Raw genomic sequence first — 21,755 nt, forward strand, 5'->3', positions numbered from 1 at the left:
AGTATGCAGGCATCCAGGGGTAAGACTGTGGTGTGAACTGGGGCGATGACTCCAAAAATTCAGAGGTGTGACTGTGGTGTGGACTGGGGCAGTGGCTCCAGACAGCCAAGGTTGTGATTGTGTTGTGAATGGTGGCAATAGCCCCAGACAGCCAGGATTGTGACTATTACGTGAACTGGGGGCAATGACCCCAGACAGCCAGGGTGTGACTATGGGGTGAACTTGGGCTGTGGCTCCAGTCACCCAGGGTTGTGACTGTGGTGTGAACTGGGTGATGGTTCCAGAGCCAGGTATTTAGCCACTACTCAGAGCTCTCCAGAGGACAGAAACAGGTGCCAATTCCTCAGGTTGTGGTGAGTGTCAATCTTCAGAGGTGGACATTGAAAAGAAGCATGACTGGCTGGGGACAATTGGGACAGGGACAGGAAATCACAGTTCCCAACAGCAGAGCCCTGCCAGGCCAAGGTCAAATCCTAGAGTCACCTCTTTGGCTGGGACGGAGAAGAAAACCACCAGAATTTTTCCCAAGAGTGAGTGAGCTTAAAGCTCTGTTTCCTGCTCCTTCGTGGGTTAGAGTTCCTGATAGATTCTCACACAGAGATTTCCTGATGAAGCATGGGAGATGTGTTCCTGTCAGTATGGTGGAAAGACAGAATCAAAGGAAAAAAGAAAGAAACAAAGGCTTTAGGTGAACATTTTAGTGGTGTTGCTGTCAACATAGTTGGCCTTTCTGTGTCTAGAATGAACAGAGGCTTTCGAAGCAGAGACGGAAGGATGTGTGCATGTGTGTATATGCATGTGTGTGTGCATGTGCACGTGTACATTTGTGTGTATGGTGTGTGTATGCGTGTGTGTTTATCTGTGTGTGCCTGTCTTTGTGCATGTGTGCATGTGTATGTGTGTGCATCAGTGTGTGTGCATGTGTGTATGTGTATGTGTGTGCACCAGTGTGTGTGCATGTGTGTATGTGTGTGTGCATGTGTGTATGTGTGTGCGTGCAAGTACATGTGTGTGTCTGTGTTATGTTCATGTGCATGTGTGTGTCTGTGTGTATATCTGTGTGTGTCAGTATATGTGTGGTATGTGTGTATGTGTGGTGTCTTATGTGCATGTGTCTGTGTGTTTGTGTGTTTGCATATTTGTGTGCATGTGCACATGTGTGTCTTTGTATCTGTGTGTGTCAGTGTATGTGGTGTGTGTGTACACGTGCACATATCTCTGGAAACCCAGGTATAAAGGGAGCTTCTGCAACGGGATGGCAGACTTTTAGGAGATACCCTGGGAAGCAGACTGTACACAAAGGACAAAACTGGGAAACAGTGGGCTATGGCAGAGCCGGGCCAGCATCATGTGGGTTCCTGTTTGGATTTTTTTTTAAGCTATCAGCCTAGTTCCCCTTTCAGGTTTGTTTGCAAATGCGGTGTTTGCCTGAAGCACTAGGTCATGCTTCCCCAGCCCTGAGCATGGCACTGTCTCTGTTTATGAACAAGACACCAGCTTTATAAATGAGCTTGCTCCATGGGAGCGATTGCATACACAGAGCTAGTCATGGTGGGCACACCTCAGAAGAGGGAAAGGTAAACATATCTCAATCCCCACCCTTCAAAAAATAAGCGAAGATTTAAAAACATCTATATGGGGGTTGGGGATTTAGCTCAGTGGTGGAGCACTTGCCTAGCAAGCGCAAGGCCCTGGGTTCGGTCCCCAGCTCCGAAAAAAAGAAAAATAAATAAATAAATAAATAAATAAATAAATAAATAAATAAATAAATAAAACATCTATAGGCTGAAAAACACTTCCATGTGTTAGTTCTTCAGGTGAGAGCTCTGTTAAGAACAACATATCCTGAAATGTGTGGGCACGTTCCCCTGAGGCTCAAGTAGGAAAGTCAATCACATAAAAGGAAGGGAACAGCCTCTGGCTTATCTTACTGTAAAATACAACATCAAGGTCAAGGCCAGCAGACTCTCCAGGAAATGCTCCCCCTCAGCTCACCTGCAGGAAATGCCTACCTTCGGACCATGTTGGCAGAAAGTTCCAAGGCAGAGCCTCATTAACACACATGATTGCAACGTGAAGTTAATCACTGCAAGTCTAGGACTCCAAAGTGAGTGTGTGTGCGTGTGTGTGTGTGTGTGTGTGTATGTTTATGTGAATAGGCACATGTGTGTATGTATGTTTATATGTATGCATGTGTGTGTGATATATAGATATATATAAAACAACACATATATATGCATGTTTACATATATCTACATTATATATCTATCTATAGATAGATAGATATTTAAACTAATGACTAAGTGGGCATGAAAGTGCAGGTAAGCCATCCATCATGGAGGATAGGAAGCCAGAGAACAGACCTGAGACCCCAGGAGGCCCATCTGCTGCTCTCTCCATGCCCCACCTCTGCCCAGAAACAATTGTCTTCCTAAGTTTGAAAATAACTGCTCACTTGTTCTTCTTTGCAGTTTTATTAAAGCTGAATTATTTGCTGAGCTATAATTTAAGTAGAGGTTAAGAATCCCATACCCTAAATGTATGAAACAGTGTTTCCATGTGGGATACCTCCCCTGCCCTGCCAACATTTTTTCATTTGCATAAATTTTCTTATGCCTCTGTATTTGCATAATGAAATACCTCGAGAAGGGACTCAGATCTATGCCTCATACACACCTGGCATGCATAGCCTGAGGAAAGCCTTTTAAGTCACTCCATGTGTTACACAATGTTCCACAGTATTTTCCTCAATGTTTCCAATTCGGGGCTAGAGATACAACTCAGTAGTCCAGAGCACCGGGTGCTCTTCCAGAGGACCTGGACTCTGTGCCCAGCACCCACATGGCAGCTCACAACTGTCTGTTATTCTAGTTCTAGGAGACCCAGTGTCTTTTTCTGGCCTCGGTGGGCACTGCACACATCTGGTGCACAGACATATGAGCAGAGGAAAAACGCATATACATAAGATAGTTTTTTTAATCTCGAAGGAAAGACAAAGTTTCCGACTTTGGGCTTTTGGTTCAGGGTTGTGCTGGGGTTTTTTGTTTGTGTTTGTTTGTTTGTTTGTTTGTTTGTTTGTTTGTTTTGTTCGTCTTTATATAACAGGGACCTTAGGAGCAGACATGAAGTGGATGAGGTGACCCAGCAGGTCAAAGTGCTCACCACACACAAGCCTGATGACCTAAGTTAGACCCCTGGAACCCGGGGCATAGACAGACTTTCTCTATAGTGTGTGGCAGGCCCTCTCTTCATGGTCTGGACACTGGTTCTCAGGGAGCATGTTTCAATCACCTGTCGTTCACCCCATCCTGGTATAGTGACAATGTCTGAACACAACACATGACACCTGACACTAGCTGGAAGAGGTTGGCAACAGGACATGAGTCACACATGCTCAGAACCCAGGAGAAGAGAACACTGCACCCTAAAGGCATGAGGGTCACTCGCCCTCCTCTTATACAGAGGAAGGAGTGTATGGTCAGAAGGGGACTGGCTTCATGGTAAAGAGAAGAGGACGGGCACCCAGATCCTAGTGAGCTCCTTTGCATAATTCTAACTGCAGGGGATGGTGCCAAATCCTCCCCTCAGGAACGAAGGGGAGCTGTGTCTGGTCTGTTAACAAGAGGAGCTCGCAGTTAGGCCTGTCTAGACTTCCAAATGCCAAGACTGAACATCGAGCCTCAGTCTGGGGCTGTTTTAGCATAGGCGGCTAAATCGTAGTAATCACAGTCTTTCTGTGTGGCTTGCCTTTCTCCGTCTTTGGTTATCTTGGTGAACAGAGGTATCCTTCCTTTGTGTTTGCATTTTAATATTTAGTTGTTCTTTTACTGAACTGTGGTCAAAGGGAATTCCTGTCTTCTGGGAGCTTGACTGTCTGGCGTGAGCTTGATTCGAGTCTCAGCTAAATCTGAGTGTCCCACACGTCTCTAGTTAGCTGTTTCCTTTGCTTAGGTCAAGGTCTTTAGGGTTTCCCTGAGCCTGCTGACTTCTCTTCACAATATGATACAACCCTGGGACCTCTCAGACCATTCCCTTTACCTGTAACCAGTACACAGATTCACTGAGACTGCCATGGCCCTTCAGGAACATTCTAGAGCTGATCTCCACCCGGTTCGCTTGCAGACCAGACCCCAGCCATCTTGAAGCTGCTTTGTGTACAGGATCACCACTCTTGACCGGATGCCATTGAACTAATGTTACCATTCAAGCATGAGGGGTTTCATGCGTTCATGGAAGTCTCAGCTCATCCTGAGACAAGGTTGAGCAAAGAGAGACCTGAGAACAACACACTGTGGAGCTCAGGGGAGGCCTTCCCAGGAAAGTCCCAAGTGGGGCTAACTCCTAGATAGTTAGCCCAGTGTCTATCAACAGTGGGAGAGAGCCCCTCCTACCTCCTGCCTCCCACAGTAAGGGATGCTCCGGAGGATCATTCAGACTGCAAAGGGTGTGGTTCCTCCTTCCCCTCTGCGATTGCAGTTGTTTTAACAACAGTTCACCTGCAGCTGTAATTCGCTCTTCCGTCAGCACTGGGGTTTCAATTGTCAAATTATCCCCGTTGGTGGCAGTCTTTAGCCCTTGAAAATGGCATCACAGTAAAACAGGTAGCAAATGCAGGTAAGATCTAAGAGCAGCACTGAACTCTTAAGTATCAACCGACCAGAACCTCAGAACCTCCAGGTACCCCACTTAGCCTACCCCTAGCCATTCATGTTCTGCACAGACATCCATCTTTGCGCCCCACCCCCACCTCAGTAGCCTTCTAACCATCATTCCTCCACATAAGGACTTAGGCCAAAGGGCCTCTCTCTTCACTCTGCCACACCCACCCTGGGGGGAGGGACTGAGATGAAACCCTTAAAGAAATGACTATGGAGTGACTTCGGGGTTTTGAAGAGTCAGAAATACCTTTGAGAGGAAAGGCTACTGTGGTGTGCGAGCATTAGTCATATGTGAAAAGTGCTAGCAGGAATTGGTTTAAAATAAAGTCACGATCACCAGAGGGAAGATGGGGAAAGGCAAATAGAAACGATGCCCTGGACTGCTAGGGTTGTCAGCAGAGTCTGTCCATGGAGGTGAGAACTGAGCCCACCAGTGTAAGCCACCTAAGCCCTTCCTTTCCTACTCCCCAGCCAGTCAGCAAGATGCTGGCTCCAGGAGGAGGGAGTATGACATCCAGGAGCCCTCAAGAGTACTAGCTGGAGGGCTGGAGAGGTGGGTCAGCGGTTAAGAGTATTGGCTGCTCTTCCAGAGGTCCTGAGTTCAAATCCCAGCAACCACATGGTGGCTCACAACCATCTGTAATGGGATCTGATGCCCTCTTCTGGTGTGTCTGAAGACAGCGACAGGGTACTTATATATAATAAATAAATATTTAAAAAAAAAAAAAAGAGTACTAGCTGGAGTTTAGCAGTGAGTTAAGTGTCTGGGCCGCTGTCCCTCTCCTGTTCCCTTCCTGGCTTCTGTTCACAGCCTGAGCATCTATAACCGGATGTTTTTTAATTTTTTTTTTTTGGTGTCCCACCCTCCAGATTGTTAGTGGGATCTCTTTAAACTGCAAGATGCTCTTGGGCCGATAACAGGGTGCTGTCCTGGTGAAGCCATCCACAAGCTGTTTGATTGTTAAGTCAGGAACACTTACATGGACCTTGGATCAGCATCCTAGGACACTCCGGAGTTTGTGTCAGGAATCTGGAATCTGGGACTCCTGTTAAGCCTTGCCCTGACATAAAGCAGTACTGATGACCCAGCAGAGGGGCTGTCCTCAGGCCGTAAACCAGCAGCAGTCAGAGGTGGGGTACAGGGAGTAGTTAAGGAGGGCATGGTCAAGAGGGAGGCTGCAAGTTTGTCCACAGTCTGGAACTTCAGAGCTCAACTGCTCATCTTTCACAAAGAATCATGCGGGATGGCCAGGCCAGAGGAACCCGACAGATGGGAGGACAGAATGCTAGGAGATTGCTTAGTGCTGAGACTGGGGGGCAGGCAAAGTGCCCACAGCTAAGAAACGTGGGTAGTCGAGCCTCTGTTCCTAGTGCAGGGCAAATTCATGGCCAGTTATAAAGATGTGATGGCTGATATGAACTAGGGCCCTTTCTGGCTGCTAGGGAGGTCAACTGGATAAGGACCAGCATTAGGGTGGGAAGCCCCCATCGTGTTCACGTCATTTCTCAAGTGAGAGATTAAGGTGGACAGGAGTAAAATATAGATATAGATAATTATAATTTATTATATATATGCAGAAGAAATGTAATGAGAATTACAGTGAATGAAACCTAGAAGCCCACAAACACTGTCCTGGTTGGTTGGGTTTTGTCATTGTTGTTGTTGTTATTGTTGGCCAGAGTTATCTGGGAAGAGGAACCTCAGTTGAGAAAATGCCTCCATCAGACTGGCCTGTAGGCAGATGTGAGAGAGCATTTTCTTGATTATTGATTTATGGAAAGGGCTCAGCTCACTCTGGGGTGGGATCACCCCTAGGCAGGTGGTCCTGGGTTCTATAAGGAAGCAGGTTGAACAAGCCAAGGGGAGTAAGCCAGGGAACAGCACCCCTCCATGGCCTCTGCTTCAGCTCCTGCCTCCCAGTGCCTGCCCTGTTCAAGTTCCTGCCCTGACTTTCTCCCATGATCAACAGTGATGTGGAAGTGCAAGCCAAAAAAAAAAAAAACCAAACAAACAAACAAAAAAAAAAACCGTCTCCTCTCCAGCTTGATTTTGGTCATGGTGTTTTCGTCACAGCACTACAAACTCTAAGACAGAGAGCATCTGGGTGTGGTGGCGAAGGTTTCAGGGGGAGACAAGGAACTGAATGCTTCCTACCTGTGGGGTGCACCTAGTGAGCTGGTGACCAATTGGCAGTACCATTTGTAGAGATGAAGACCCTAGGAGTGAAGAGGGCAGGATAGGATTAAGATGTCTGGATTAAGCCCTATGACTATGTGGTCTGGGAAATCGGAGTGGTTCATGGCCTGTGTGCTTGAAAGAGCGCTGGTGGGGATTTGAGCTTGAGGAGCCTATAAATGGTATGAAAGACACAGGACTGGACGTGTTTACTAAGTGGAAATGAGGAGGGTGGCAGGTCACGCAGGTTTCCTGTCTTCACTGCGAGCTCCTGTCTTAGAGTTTGTATTGCTGTGATGAAACGCCCGTCTGGTCAAACTGCTGGGCCTTAGCCACAGCGACCACCTTGTTCAGCATCCATGTTGGCTGGTGCTGTCTGTCACGGATCGAGACTATCCCTGCTTCCGGTCACATCACTGGAAGTTCCATGGGGCTCAGTTGTGTCTAGACTGTACGTAGTATTCGTTTTGTATCCCCACTGTCTAAGCACTGGGGGTTGGGGGTGGGGGGAGGTTAGGGAAGATGCAACTCCATCAGTGAGGGGCCTATGAGAAATAAAGAGCAGCGTTTTGCCAGCCTAAAGACCCAGAGAACTCCGAGTTCTCTTTATGGACATTTACATAAGTGACTGACCTCCTCCCAGGGCTCCATGTTTCCCTCCCTGTCTCTAGCCAGAAGACAGGAGTATTGGCAAACAGGACTCACCAAGGCGGGAGAGAAGTTGGTTCTTTGTATATATGTCAGACTTAATACTCGAGCTTTTTTCCCTAAGCCCACAGACAGAAGCACACATGCATGTGAGCCACGGCAGAGTCCTCATCCTTGTGCCCACGGACACAACCGGCTGCAAGTTGGAAATATTTGAAATAAAACACTGCCCATCCTGATCGTGTGAACACACCTTTTCCACATCATTAGTCTCTAGCTGATATGGCTCTGTTTATATGCATATGTGTATGTATGTACACATCATACATACATACATACATACATACATACATACATACATACATACATACAAACATATTGCTCAGGCATTGATGCTCAAGCATCAGCTACTAGAGATGACCTGAGTCCAGGTCCTATGAAAATGCTATCCCATGGATTTTAGTGTCCACAGGAGAGCCCTAAACAATCCCCTAGGGATACTGACGAGCACCTGAAAACCCTTTAGTGGTTTCATTATACAGCAGTTTGGTATACAATGTATTCTGGTCATTTTCACCTCCCACTTTCATGACTTTTCTGTCTTCTTTTGGTATGACCCAATGAGTTTAATCAAGGTTGACCCTATGAGCACAGGTGTTATTTAAAGGCTCATGGGCAACTTACCAGTGGCTATGCAAATGACTCCCCCCTCCCCGGCAACCATTAATGATAAGAGCTCCTCCTTGGGGAAGGCATGGCCTCACAGGTCTTAGGGAGATAAACACAGCTGGTGTGAGTTCCTGAGTACAATGGCCGTTGCCATGCCCAGCAGACGACAGCCTCCCAACCAACCCTTTGGCCACCCTGCTCCTCCCATCTCCTGGTCCCCTGGGTCATTTATAAGCATCCCTGGGACTTTTACTTGTTAATCAATATATTTTTAGCTGATTAAACTCAGGGCCTTGTGCATTCTAAGCAAGCACTCTCTCTCTCTGAGCCACAGCCCCAACCCCTGTAAAACCTTTCACTTTGCAATTCTAGGGTACAGAGGAGGAGTCCATGAAGGGTCTTCACAGATCAAGAACTCTGAGGCTCTGCCTCCGCTCTGAAGTTCACCCAGTCGAGCGTGCGTCTTTTTCTCTTTATTTTCTCTTGCAGTCGGATGTCATGGATCAGAACTTGTTAAATTTCCTTCCAGAACAAGAACATTCCGAAGTTTATAAAATCCTTTCCTCCCATATGCTTGTGACGGATTCCCCCTCCCCAGAATTCCTAAAATGTAAGTCCGCCCTCCTGGTGGTGTTATTGGATCTAAAGACAAGAATTTCGCACTAGCTGGGGAAAGGAGGTCAGAATGAATTAAGAAGGGAGGACTAATTTTAAGAATAATTTACCTCGTGACTCAGAACATTTCCAAGATCCTTTGAGGTATATTTTAAGTTGAAGCTAAAACTGGAACTTGGCGCATGTACGACATTTTAGCTTTTATGCGGAAAAGTTAAAAGTATAGCTTCGGAATAATAACATGTTCCGCATGTATGACAAGAGAAGCCTTTTTACATGTGGGTGATAAACCAGAGAGCACTCTGCTGATCTCAGGGAGCACTGCAACGTAAAGTTTCCGTGGCAGCAGATAATCAACCGCTAATTGAATAATTAGGTCGGAAATCCATACTCTGTCCTCCTGTGGCTGTCTTCCGGTTATTTATGTACATGGCTGATTTTATGGAAGTTTGCGATTTATATCAAAATATTTGGCAACCTAGATAGAAGGTGGGCCTCAGTGCGTGCTCACCACGCGCCACTTGACGAAGCACACGCAGTTGCAGGCGGTAGCAAAGACGCTCACATTTGCTCAAGCTTCAGTCCATTTCCATGTATAATTGGTCCCGTCCTACATCTGATTCTCCTTCAAAGCAAAGCAGAAAAAAAAAAAAAAAGATTAAATTAAAGAGAGCGGCTGTATGCGAGCAGCTTTATTTTAGTACGCCATGTGAAAACAACCGGAACTAATGGATGCCGACACGACCAACCACAGACATCTGTGAGCAGATTGACTAATTGGGTCCAACTATAGGCTACGGAATATGGATGAGCTACAGAGAGAGCGGCCTGGAGCTGCAAGGGTTAGGAGCCAGGTCTAACAGTCTGTCGTAGGGAGAGAACCACGCAGGCCACGCGTGGAGTAAATCATACAAGCGCAACTTGTTTAGTGTGGAGGCTGCGTAACCTTCCTCTCCCTTTCTCTCTCCTCCCTCTAACGGCCCAGCTGACAACGATTTAGAGTTTTATTGTCATCTTCTGAGAGGCAGCTTGAACCCAAAGGAATTTCCAACTTACGAATACATAAAATTTGTAGGAAATTTTCGCTCTTACAACAATGGTAAGCTTTAATCCTCTCATTTCTTTCAATGGTGTCTTTTATCATGCAAGCATGCGCTGGAAGTCTTAAGGATTATTTCATGTCTGCGTTTGGATTTTCCCTGTTTCCGGGGCCAACAGAGTGTGCGTGTGTTTGTTTGCGTGTGTGTGTGTGTGTGTGTGTGTGTGTGTGTGTGTTCACTAGTGTCCTCTCACATTCAAGAATGCATCTTGTGCCACTGTGCACACGCACCCCCGAACTGTATGAAACCCATCTGTTTTCAAGCTAGTGGGATGATCCTGTACACTGAGAAATAGTTTACAGTTAATAAAGAACAGGCTTGGCCTGCAGACTCTGCCACAGACCTGTGCTGTAACACCCAGATATGCCCCCCTCTGTGCCCCCTACATGTTTGTCTCTCCTGTACAGTCTACTGCAAGCCTGATTTGACAGGTCAAGCTCACTGGTCTTCACTCGATACAGCCCCTGTGCACACTTAGTAAGGAGGCTGTTTTACCAAGAGCCAGGAATCTGCATTGGAGAAATTATCACACAGAAGTCAGTTTGATTTTCAGAAACTGCCAAGATGACTAGTTGCCCAACCTCTAACTGCAGAGACTTGAACTCTGACCTATTCTTAAACACCCATTCTTACTTGTGACCCATGGTGAACAGGAATGCAGCTCTAATGCCAGAAATTTCAAAGCCAGGTTCCTTCTGGGCCAGGCACTGAAAGGCCTGTTTCCTTATTTGCCGTGGCCCTCAAACTCCACACAAAACAGAAAAGCTAATACTTTATAAAACAGAAAAAAAAAAAGCAGAAGGTGTTGATGGGGACTGGGGGAGGAGAGAAAGGGAGGGAATGATATCAGGAGAAAGCAGAGTGGGATGCTGAGCTGCAGAGAGGAGGAGAGCCTGCGGGAGGTACAGGGAACAAGAGAACAGCTCGAACTTCTGCCTCGTTCTTCCTCACTACTGTTTGACTCAGGACCCACCTGGAGCTGTTAACCCCAGCCAGATTAATCCTAGGTTTTAATGGAGCAAGCCAATGTCAGAGCACCACATCCTAGTGCTGAGGCTAACTGGGATTTTTTCTTTCCTTCCTTGGCTGCATGGTATTTGAATAAACACACACGCTTCGTTTAAAAGGCTTTGAGGAGATGCTAAGTAGAGTGAACCTGCCAGAGTGATTTTCAGGCCCTTGTCCAGGGATTTTGCCTGGACAGTAGCCTCCATGGCTGACTTGGCCCTTCAGAGAACCAGTCCATCCAGGAATCCATGTGGCTTTGACCATGGGGCATAGGGGAGGGGCCCCTAAGTCTAAATGAAGCCAAGGCCTGACCATGTCTGATCTGGCTGACCTGAAAGGCTTGGTCAAACTTCATGAGACAAAGTTAAGGAGCCCCATTGCACAGAAGTAAGTGGTAGGCAGCAGGCTGCCTGACTGAAGAAGTTGACATCTGGTAGGAAAGCCAACACCATGCCAACCCCAGAACAGCTAGATGGGGCAGCTTGTTAAAATGTAAATTCTTAGGCCTGGTTCAAAGATGCTAGTTCAAAGGACCCAAGGCCCAGGACCATGCAGTTAGAAAGGCCTGGGAGGGATTCCACCTGTAGGAGTCTCAAGTTTCGAGAGTTCATTATCTTATCATTTCCTAGAGATTAATAGTGCTCCTTCCAGTCAGCTTTATTGTTGACTATAAGGGGCTATTCAAGGTGGGCTTAAAATGTGCTTAAACCTAACTATTGTAGGATCCAGTCACCTCACTTCTTAGGACACACCCAAAGGAACGACCGCAGGGATTGAAGAGGAACTTGAGCACATTCGCGAGCCCATCCAAAAGTTAGAAGCAGCCCCATTGTTCTTCAGTGGGTGAGCAGATTCAAAGTGTGTAGTATCCTTACAGCGGGTTGTCACAGTCTGTAAAAGGTGGGGGGGGGGGGAATTCTGCCATTCGCTCCACAAAGGAGAGCTTTGAGAAGGATTATGCTAAGTACAATAAACCTGCCATCAAAGGGCAAACATTGTGTGGGTCCACTCAGATGAGGCCCCTATTATAACTACATTCATAAGGATAAAGTGAAGGCTGTCTGTCACGGGCTGGGGGAGGGACCAGTGGGGAGTTGCTGAGTGGGTATCAGTTTCCATTTGGTAAGACAGAGATCTAGAGATGGATGGCGTGTTAGTGTACAGATGTGCTTGGCACTACTTCAGCGTCTATTTCAATGCAGTTGGGGACCGGAATGTATCTCAACAGCATGTTTGGCTCCCGACACGAAAAAGAGAAAAGGTTAGGTGGTAAACTATACTAAACGGTGCTTTATATACAATATCCGAAACATGTGGGAACGTTGGCCTTAACGCCAGCTGCTTCAACCACAGAATATCCTAAGTGGCCATAGGCACAGAGGGAAAGACGCCCTGGTTCTCAGACTGAGAACTAGGCGACTGCTGCACCCAGTCAGCAGTGCGCATGCTCAGTTCAAAGAACAACCTGTGATTGGCTGGTGAGCAGTAGTCCTGTGTCCCCCCCACACCCACACACACACACAAACACACATCCCAGTGAACTTGTATTTCTCTGACTAAAAAGCTTTCAGAGAGCCCTTTAAATCATCCCATTATATATCACATCTTAGAAGGCTTGAAGGACGTGGGCAGGCTTCATTCTTACCTGAGTTGTGGTTTTTAATTTTAAATTTTATTTATTTATTTATTTTATATAGCAAGGCATTATTGTCACTACAAGCTGAGACAGTGTTGGCTTGCTTGAAAGAATGTGTGGAAGTCATGCGTGACTTTTTTTTAACTGTATTTTTTTTTTAACTGTTGCTGCTGTAAACAGGAAGCCCCAAAGCAGGAATGTTGTAATCAAGAACATAGCCTCCCTCTAAAGCATCTTATATGCATTGAAGTTAGAAAGGCAAGATCCAGACAAGATTCCCCAAGTGTGCTTGATGACTAGGCCTGAATGCAAAAGACCAGAAGTGACATGCATAGGTGACTACGGTTAGCCGAGAGGCATAATTCTAATGTCCCTTTCCACCACAGCAGTGTAACTAGAGATAACCTTGATGTACTGCTCATTTAAAGCTCTAGAAGAGAGGACCTTAAGTATTCTCTCACCGCAAAGAAATGATCAGTGTTTGAGGAGGTACGAACACTGGTTTGAACATTGCACAACGTACGTGAAACAGCACCCGCTCCCTCCCTATATATAACTGAGAGGTGTCAACCTAAAAAGTAAGGGCTAGGATATAGGTCGGTGATGGAGTGCTCCGGCAGCATGCACTGGGCCCGGGGATTCCTTCTGAGCATGCGCAGACCCTCCCCACCTCACCCCCCACGGGAGGATAATGCTAAGTCAGTGAGAGCTTTTGGAGACCCTCAGGGTTTGTACATGAGGATCCAGTCTGCTTTCTCGTTGATTCTGAATAACACTTTGAGATTTCCCCAGCCTCCTGACCTTTGCCACGGGGATGGGATGGAAGCAGTAGGGAAGCAGAGAGAGAGAGAGAGAGAGAGAGAGAGAGAGAGAGAGAGAGAGAGAGAGAGAGAGAGAGAGAGAGAGAGAGAGGAATACCTTTGTCCTTGCTGCTGAGGTGATGCTTTCTTTTTTTTTTCTTTTTTTTTCTTTTTTTTTTCTTTTTTTTTTTTTTTTTTTTTTTTTGCTTCTTTTTTTCAGAGCTGGGGACCGAACCCAGGGCCTTGCGCTTGCTAGGCAAGCGCTCTACCACTGAGCTAAATCCCCAACCCTGAAGTGATGCTTTCTCATGGGAGTTAAACACCAGCAGTTTACCAAAGACTTGAGCAAAATGGAATTTCCCCTCTCCTTAATGTTTGCACATGGTGGTCACTCCTTAGGAGAGGTGGCCATTGGTCCCCAGGAAGAAGATATAAAACACAGCACTTCTTTATGCCATGTGTTTTTAACATGTGAAGAAATGTGTGCTGGGAAATGGGACAAGGGATTAGTCATTTTAGAAAGGTTTCTGACCTGTCTGGCAAGGGCTCCTGAAGGAATCAGACTGGGCTAGGTGAGCATATGTTCCCCACCACCACCAAGGACCCTGGCTGGCCAAGAGCAGTGAGGTGGTCGCTCTCCAGAGCAGCCCTGTCTTCCTCTGCTCTGCGCGTCGATCATTTCCAGAGCATCACTGGAATAAAAAGACTATGTCTGTCATGTAACAGATGTCTTCTACAAAGAGAGGTGAGGAGAGATTCTTCCTTTGGACAAACACACTGCCCCATATTTTCACTCTTCTAATTGAATGCGTGATCAGGAAGATCGTCTTAAGCTCCAGGTACCCAGCGCACCACATCCACTTCCCCTCTGCTATATGAGCAGGAAGACAACAGCTAGAGAAGCATCCAGAACACGATGAACGTCTTTGCTTTAAGAGGCCCAAAAGGAGTGGGTTCTACTCCTGATAGCTCGCTCACGGGTTCTACTCCTGACAGGTCGTTTCACAGCAAGAAGAAAGCCGTCCATTATTGGGTCCTCCCACAGACTTGGATTTAAATGTGCATCCGGCTGAAATCCAAAACACAGAGTTTCAAAAGTCACTGGTCCGGTTCCAAATAGGTCACCCTCAGCAAACATTCCTCCCTGGGCTTTCCAGAAACCACACACCAGAGTATAAAAGTTTCCTTGCCCTCATTTTACCTAGTTGCCTCTAACCACAGCTCCAGACTGAAGCGTTGGCAGAAGCTGAGGCCTTTCAGTTTCTAACCCTTGGATCTGTGTGTTCCTTGGGATCTCTGTAGGTTGCCTGGCCTTTGAGGTTGTTGCCTTTGTATTCTGTTTCTCCCTGGTGCTAATTAACGATGTCTTGGTATGAGAGATCAAGACACAGGCAGGCATACCAGAGCTCCCTGAATACAGAGGCAGGGGGTTGGAAACCTCTTATACGGAAGTGTCCGGTGTGAGCATCACTGGCCTCTCAGAGCTAGAAGCAAAGCTCGTCCTCTACTCAGCCAGGCAGCAGCAAGTCCTCCCTCAGTGGTGGTCAGCTCTCAGATTAGACAGCAGCGAGGTTCAGATGGTGGTGAATAAGAAGCTATTGCCCAAGACCGTGGTCCCACACCATCATCTCAGGTCCATATTACGATGGACCTGGAAGGAACAGGCACACATTTATCAACTACATCTTTCTGCTCACTCCCACCTGGGGGCTGAGAAACTTCATGTGCAAGGTGGTCTACAATTTGAACAGAAAGCATGTCAAAAAATATCCAGACAGGATGAGGGCCGCAAGAGGAAGCTCACCTTCCTCAGCGTATGAAGAACTTACCCCTTTCCCACACTAACCCTCAAGAAGGAAGTCTTAACTCCATTGCCAAAGTCCCCTGGCCCCTTGAAAATCTCCATGAATGCCAGGAAGTAGAAAGGATTTAAGTAAGACATACAGTTTCCCTTCAGAGCGATTTTTTTTTTCAGTTCAGCCAACTGCCAACCTAGCTCCTCATGGAAGTCTTATGTTACTTGTCTTTCCGCTAAGCAACCTGGCAGAAATAAGAAAAGAGCCAAGCATTATGTGAGCCATGTAGGCGGTGCTCGGGCTAGGATGTGGCAGAGCAAGCATGCGGCTGTCTCCCAAGAACGTTGATATCTGGCTGTTCAGAACTTACCCAATAAAGCGCGCTGCAAAGAAGAAAACATGGGGTCTGGAATCACTCAGCACTTCATGAGTGGGAGACGGCGCCCCATGCATGAATGGACTAGAAAGTATTTTCCTCTCCGTGGCTCCAAACCATACGTGTGTCGTTTACCTGTCAAACTTAGGGGGTTGAGAACTTCCTCCTGCTGAGCAAATCTCATCACTGACTGCTAAGCCACAACTTCCTAGCTGTCCATCATTTGTTTCAAGAAACGCCTGCTAGAAAGCTAGCTCTTACATCCTGCGTGGACTGGTCGTGTGCTTTCTTACAGACTTCCCAAAGAGCAAAATCAGCAGCTCCTCCGAGGAGTGTTTAGCTGAGATGACTGAGCTGCTAGCCGAGTGGAACACAGTCGGGATCTTTCTCCTCCTTCCCTCCATTCCTAAACCCCATGAGATAAGTTCCCCACCGCCTGAGATCCCCAAGCCGCATGTCCAATATAACTTACCTTGTGTCCTTATCTTAACTAATAGATAACTATCTTAGCAAAGCTAAGCTGGAGAACCTTTGGACCAAACATTTAAGTCTGAAGACCCAAGGCCACGTCACCCTGCACCTCACCAGGCAGGGGCCCCTGTTAGACACTCCCACTGTTTGTCAACCCTTGATGGTAAAAGAGCATGGAATTCCCAGCCACTGTCTTGCCCAGACCACCTTTGGAGAAGTGTTCACCCTTCAGTAGGTAGGGTAGTGAGCTAGCCTGAATGCCAGTGACTTCCAGAACCCTCCGACAGTGGCAGAGGGGGGAACTGTAAAGGACAATCGACCGTAGGGTCCCAGTTACTGGCAAAGACCAGAATGTTCCTTCTTGAACTGAGCCCTAAGCTCAGGTTGGGTGTGGAACAGAAGCCCTCCCTGAGGGCGTCATCCATAAGACCCGAGGACCTGCTGGGTGTAGGACCCTTGTGCAGCCCTGGAGATGGAGAGCAAGACCTTGCTCCGTGTGGAAACGGCTTGCTTCCCCAGCCTCTGGCAAGGATAGCATTGATTTTGAATAAGCAGCCTCTAGAAGGAAAATGGGGGGGTGGGGGGCGCGAGGGAAAGGGAGATACTCCTCTATACCATGAGCACGGCCGAGCAGAGAAAACAGGGCTAGGCTGACAGGTTGGTGGCAAATCCTTCCGAGACGTGAGGAAGCCAGTTGTATAATTAGATGTGTTCTTCCAATTATTTAAATTGAAATAGGTAATTGAATCCTTAATTAAAGGGCTTTAAACTACCTCGAGATCTGAAGTGCCAAAGAGTTATTTTCTAAGCGCTAAATATGACTGGGAAGGCCCAGGGTGCAGCGTGCGCATGCGTGTTGCCTCTGGAACATGCGAGAGTCCCACCCTTCAAGTAAGAAGTCATTTCACACTTCACCAGCCGTGTAGAAGGGAGCTTCCTCTCCTTGCTTCCTCTTCAAGGTCTTCCTCTTGACCTCTAACCCCTCTTTGCCTCTATTAAAGCATTCACCCTGATTTTTCTATCACCATGGATCAGGTCCGCAGATGCCTCAGGCTTTGGGTGGGCCAAACTTGTTTGGAAAAGCAGACACTCAGTTTGGGGCCCAGGTTCAGGCTACCAGTAATGTCCCTTGGCAAGGATTGACCAGGGTAGGGGTGAGGGTCAGATTTTCACCTTTGAAGCCTTCGAAGTTATAAAAGTGCAGATAAAACTGTTGGAAGGTAGCCAGGACAAGTGGAAAGTCTGCAAAATCCCACTGAACAACCACCACGCCAGTCTCCGCCGCTCTTGAGCAAGCCTTAGGTGGGGGTTTCCCACTTCCCCTTCTGCTCCCTTTCCACAGGAAATCAGGGAGAAGGCCCTTGCTGGCAGCACGTGGGCTCAGCAGCCAAGGGGTGGCTCAAACCAGGTGCATCAGTAGAGGGTGAAGAAGGACCCCTCCTTCTTAAGTCCCTAGCGGGTCCTTGGAAATTTGCCTCCGAGGTCTCAGTATTCCGAAAAGCGTCAAGAGAATTTTATGAGGTAATTATCCAGCAGGGTAATGTCTCTTCGATTCGAGCAGAGAGTATTTCACATCTGGGAAATTTTTAATGTCTTTTTTTTATTGCACAGATGTTCACGTCTGCAGACCTTCCCTTTTGTGGGATTGTTTTCCTTGCCCTTGATAAATCTCTTGGCTCGCCCCACACAATGAGCTTACAACAGTCTCGGGCGGGCCAGCTCACAACAGCTGTGAACCCTCTCGAGATCACTATTTGCCACTTCATTCCCCTCGTGTTCGTGTTTGGACACGTTTATTAGTATTTATGTGAGTGAATTCGGGGAACGTGTTTGGTAAGGTGAATTTATTCAAGTTAGTGGAGAGCAGACCACATTATAGAATCATTTACAAACCTATAAATATAGAAAACCAAAAAAAAAAAAAAAGTGATTGGAAAGCTAAACTATAATCCTGCAGATTTCATTTTAAATGCCTTGGGTTTTCCGATGGCCCATATGCTTTTGGTTAAATTGGAAAGCATAATAATACCGAAATCTGGGAGTACAGAAAGCACAGGTTGAATGGTCTCCGTCGCTGTCCACTGGGTGGGGGGGTGTTCCCAGGCCCTCAGACATGCCGAGAGCCATGGCTGGTTGGGTCCCTTGTGTAAAACGGTGTGGTATTTCCATAGCACCCACACACCCCATATATTTTAAATTATCTCTAGTTTACTTACAGTGCCTAGCACAATGTAAATGCTACGTTTTTACTGAATTCCTTAGGAGACTATGATGTTGAAAAGGGGTGTGTGTGTGTGTGTGTGTGTGTGTGTGTGTGTGTGTGTGTTCAATAAATATCTAGTGGCTTCTTTCAGATGTTTTCAAATATATGGGATCATAGTTGGTCTATTTTGCAGATTCAGAAGTCTCAGTTGTAAAGAGCCAACTGTAACCAGTCATAATTTTTAAAGAAAAGGTTGTATGGTCCTCTGTTCTGGAGATCCTTGGCCCTGGCTTATGGTTAGCTAGTGGAGCTCTGGAAAGTACCCATGCCTAAATTATGTGATCTGGACAGGGCCCAAGTAGCCAAACCAGAGGTTCTAGAGGAGCCAGCCAGACGTTGGAATTTGCGGATTCTGTGGATTCGCCAACTTGGTTATTTTCATATTTAACTGGGTTCTTTCTTTGCCAAATTCAGTCAAGATAATAGATTTTTTTTTCCTGGCCCAGAATGTCACTTAGTTCTCCACAGTCACCCTGAAGAAAGGTCTGGTCGCCTCCAGGAAGGGACTCCACTGATGCCGAGTGGTACCTTTCGGGCGCTCTGGGAGCCCAGTGTAAACACATTGGTGGCCATGAATTTAAACCCAAGCCCTTTAGCCCCTGAGAACCTAGGCTCAGACAAAGACCAGTAGGGCACTCACTCCGTTAGCTTCCCTCTGAGTGATTTTTTTCAGGCCTCAGTTTCCCCAGAGTTGCTTAATACGTGGCTGGGAAAGAGACAGCATGGATAAAAGGCAGACCCCCCAGGAGCCAAGAAAGGCCCACTAAGTGCCACCTCTCAGAGGTTCGACCACCTCCCGGCAGCGCCAAACTGGAAACTGAGGCTTTACCACACAGGTATTTGTAGGGCATCCAAGTTCCAAGCCATAACTACCTACATCCCACAGATACCGCCTCAGAGGCCCAGCCAGCACTTCTCTCATCCCAGACTCCCTGAGATGAGGTTTGAGACAGAGAGATCACATCATGCTTGAGAAGACATCGGGTTTTTTTTCCTCATGGGAAAAAAAACTGTAATGGAAACAGTCGGACCGTGAAATTTACCCTTAGAACATCAGCAGAGGCAAACTGTCTAGACCCCCCCCCCCATAGACCGGCAGTTCTCAACCTGTGTCAAACAACCCTTTCACAAGGATTGCACAAAAGATCTCCTGCATATCAGATATTTGCGTTACAACTCATAACAGCAGCAAGATTACAGTTATGAAGTAACGATGAAATAATTTTATGGTTCAGGGGACACCACAACATGAAGAACTGTATGAAAGGGTCGGCAGCATTCCAAAGGTTAGAACCACTGCTGTAGAAGGAGGCCCTGCGTTATAGAGCAGTTCCCCAACACAAGAAGGAAATCTCAAAGAGCTTGTAGAAGAGAAGGTATGGTGGCTACTGCCATGGACCAGATTCCCAGGTCAGCCTCTAGAAAGATGGCCTAAAACAAGTGCCTCTGTTTCCTTGTCTGTGCCGTGAGAATAACAGGCGTACCTTGATCATAGGGTTGTTGTAAAAACAGAGCAAGTTAGGATACAAAAATACCCAAAAGTAGGAAGTGTCGGGTAAGGGTTAGCTAGTGTCACAAAGCAGGGCTAACCTGTGTGTGTCTTCCTCCTCTCAGTGCCTAGCCCCTCCTGTAATGGCTTTGACAACACCCTTTCAAGACCCTGCCGCGTGCCCCTGGGGAAGGAGGTCTGCTTCATCGCCACGGTGCGCCTGGCAACACCACAGTTCTTAAAGGCAAGTCCCTGACAGTGATGTCATGGGGGACCTAGACCACCGATGTCACCTTGGAAGGGAATAAAACTGCAGTGAAGTTAGTTTTTAAAATTAGTTTAAGAAACTCTAAATGTCTAGTTTCTGTGCCTGCCCCCGTGGCCCCATCCCCAGCCCAGGGGTCCTGCGGGTTATTTGGTTTGAAGGAAGCACCCATTGCTGATAGGTCCACGGAGAGGTTGGTGGCTAACTGCAGGCTTCGAGTGGTTGCACTACCGCTATGCACAGAGTAGGTGTGACTCAGACTGTGAGTCAAAAAAAAAAAAAAAAAAAAAACCCACAAACCAAAAAACAGAGCATTGATTGTATTTCCCTTTTGTGGTCCCAACTCACATCACTGGTACAAATGTGGAGGGAATTAAATTAGTAATTCAGATTCAGATGAAAAGCCATCTCCACATGCTTTCCACGATTCCAGATAACCGGAAGGGGGGAGGGGCGGGGCACTGTTTGGCTCCTAGGTCCTTTCCCCAATTTGTGAAAAGAATTGAGGATGAGCTAATAGGGAAATTAGCTGCACGTGATTGGTGCAGCACTATTTGGAGACTGTCTCAGAACAATTTTAACTTGTTACCCATCGCTCATTCGTTCCTTATGAACCAACCTAGGGTGAGCATCTGGCACCCCAGCAATGTTCTGCCTTTTGTTCCTTCTTCCTCCTCCTCCTCCTCCTTTTCCAACACAGGAAATGTGTGTAGCTGACGAACCTTTAGAGGAATTCACTTCGAGGCATAGCTTGGAATGGAAATTTTTATTTCTGGATCACAGGTTTGTGAGAAGAAAAACATATTTGAGTTGGGTCCTCTTCAAGTGTTGTTTGCATGAGCCAGGCTCCGCTTGGGAGAATAAAGTCCAGCCTGGTCCATGACAGGGAAGGCCTCCTTGGCAGTACAAACCCTTGTTCCCAGCTGAGGGGAAGGTCGATACCCTGACATCCTTGTGCCTGCCCCACTTGTGGTCAGGTCCCGTGTTCATAGTGATGCCTTAGTCCCAAGATGCCTTTGGGATGGTCCCAATTTAGGCAGTTTCTATTTCCCAATTGGAAAAAAAAAAGTGGGGAGAGAAATTCTCTTAATTTCCTTCACTGCCCTTTGATCCTTAAGCCCAATTTTTCAACTTTCCTCCACAGCATCGTTCCCAGCTGATGAACAAGCAACCACCCTTCCCCACCCTTTAATTTGGGGCATTGGGCTGGATCAGTCTCCAGCTGTTTTAAATTCTTCAGTTCTAGACGTTCTTATTACCACCCGGGCCAGGTTATCCGAAGGAATAAAGTGCCTAGATGCTGAAACAAATGGTTTCTTTATAAACGCAGGCTCTCTGGCCCTAACTGTTGTTACATTGTTACATTGCTGTTTCTCTGCCCCCCCCCCCCCGTTCTTGATAAATGAGGCCTCCGTGGAAACAACTAAGCAAGCCAACTGAGTGTTACAACCAGCTTGTGAGTTGTGCGTGAAGAGTTCCCCGTGTCTCCCCGCAGAGCCCCTCCAATCATAGGATACCTGCCCTTTGAAGTACTTGGCACGTCAGGCTATGACTACTACCACATTGATGACCTGGAGCTCCTGGCCAGGTGCCACCAGCACTGTAAGTACCACTCACCAGCCCAACCAGGAGCTTTGTTTTTGCTTCTCAAGAGCCCAACGGCAGGATTCTGTGCCTCTGGGAGCCTGCTTGCCAGGGTGGCTCAGGCATGGTGTCCCATGCAGTAATTGTAAGGGGCTAATGGGATTCTTTCCTACACTGAGCCCTATGGCTCCAACTTGGAAT

The 21,755-nt window shown here is 47.1% G+C and overlaps 1 protein-coding gene and 1 long non-coding RNA gene across 16 annotated transcripts in view; one reads left to right on the top strand and one right to left on the bottom strand.

The window, feature by feature from the left end:
- Window positions 1–21,755, top strand: part of Npas2 (neuronal PAS domain protein 2) — a 179,019-nt gene that overhangs the window by 118,903 nt on the left and 38,361 nt on the right. For 11 of the 14 annotated variants that reach the window (XM_087566097.1, XM_087566099.1, XM_087566092.1 and 8 more), the window contains 5 exon segments: window positions 8,641–8,761; window positions 9,752–9,865; window positions 19,831–19,949; window positions 20,671–20,753; window positions 21,466–21,572. In XM_087566097.1, the coding sequence (XP_087422223.1) occupies window positions 8,641–8,761; window positions 9,752–9,865; window positions 19,831–19,949; window positions 20,671–20,753; window positions 21,466–21,572 (544 nt within the window). 14 annotated transcript variants of the gene reach the window in all.
- Window positions 13,528–15,712, bottom strand: LOC148003696 (uncharacterized). 2 transcript variants are annotated; one of them, XR_015629484.1, is made up of 4 exons: window positions 15,477–15,520; window positions 15,255–15,350; window positions 14,512–14,961; window positions 13,528–14,379 (listed from the first exon to the last, which is right to left on the bottom strand). It is a non-coding gene; the product is annotated as an uncharacterized LOC148003696 (long non-coding RNA). The 2 variants fall into 2 exon arrangements; XR_015629485.1 differs by lacking the exon at window positions 15,255–15,350 and having other exon boundaries at window positions 15,477–15,712.

The sequence above is a fragment of the Rattus norvegicus genome, chromosome 9 (genome assembly GCF_021556685.1).
Source record: "Rattus norvegicus strain SHRSP/BbbUtx chromosome 9, alternate assembly SHRSP_T2T, whole genome shotgun sequence".
Classification (NCBI taxonomy): Eukaryota; Metazoa; Chordata; class Mammalia; order Rodentia; family Muridae; genus Rattus; species Rattus norvegicus.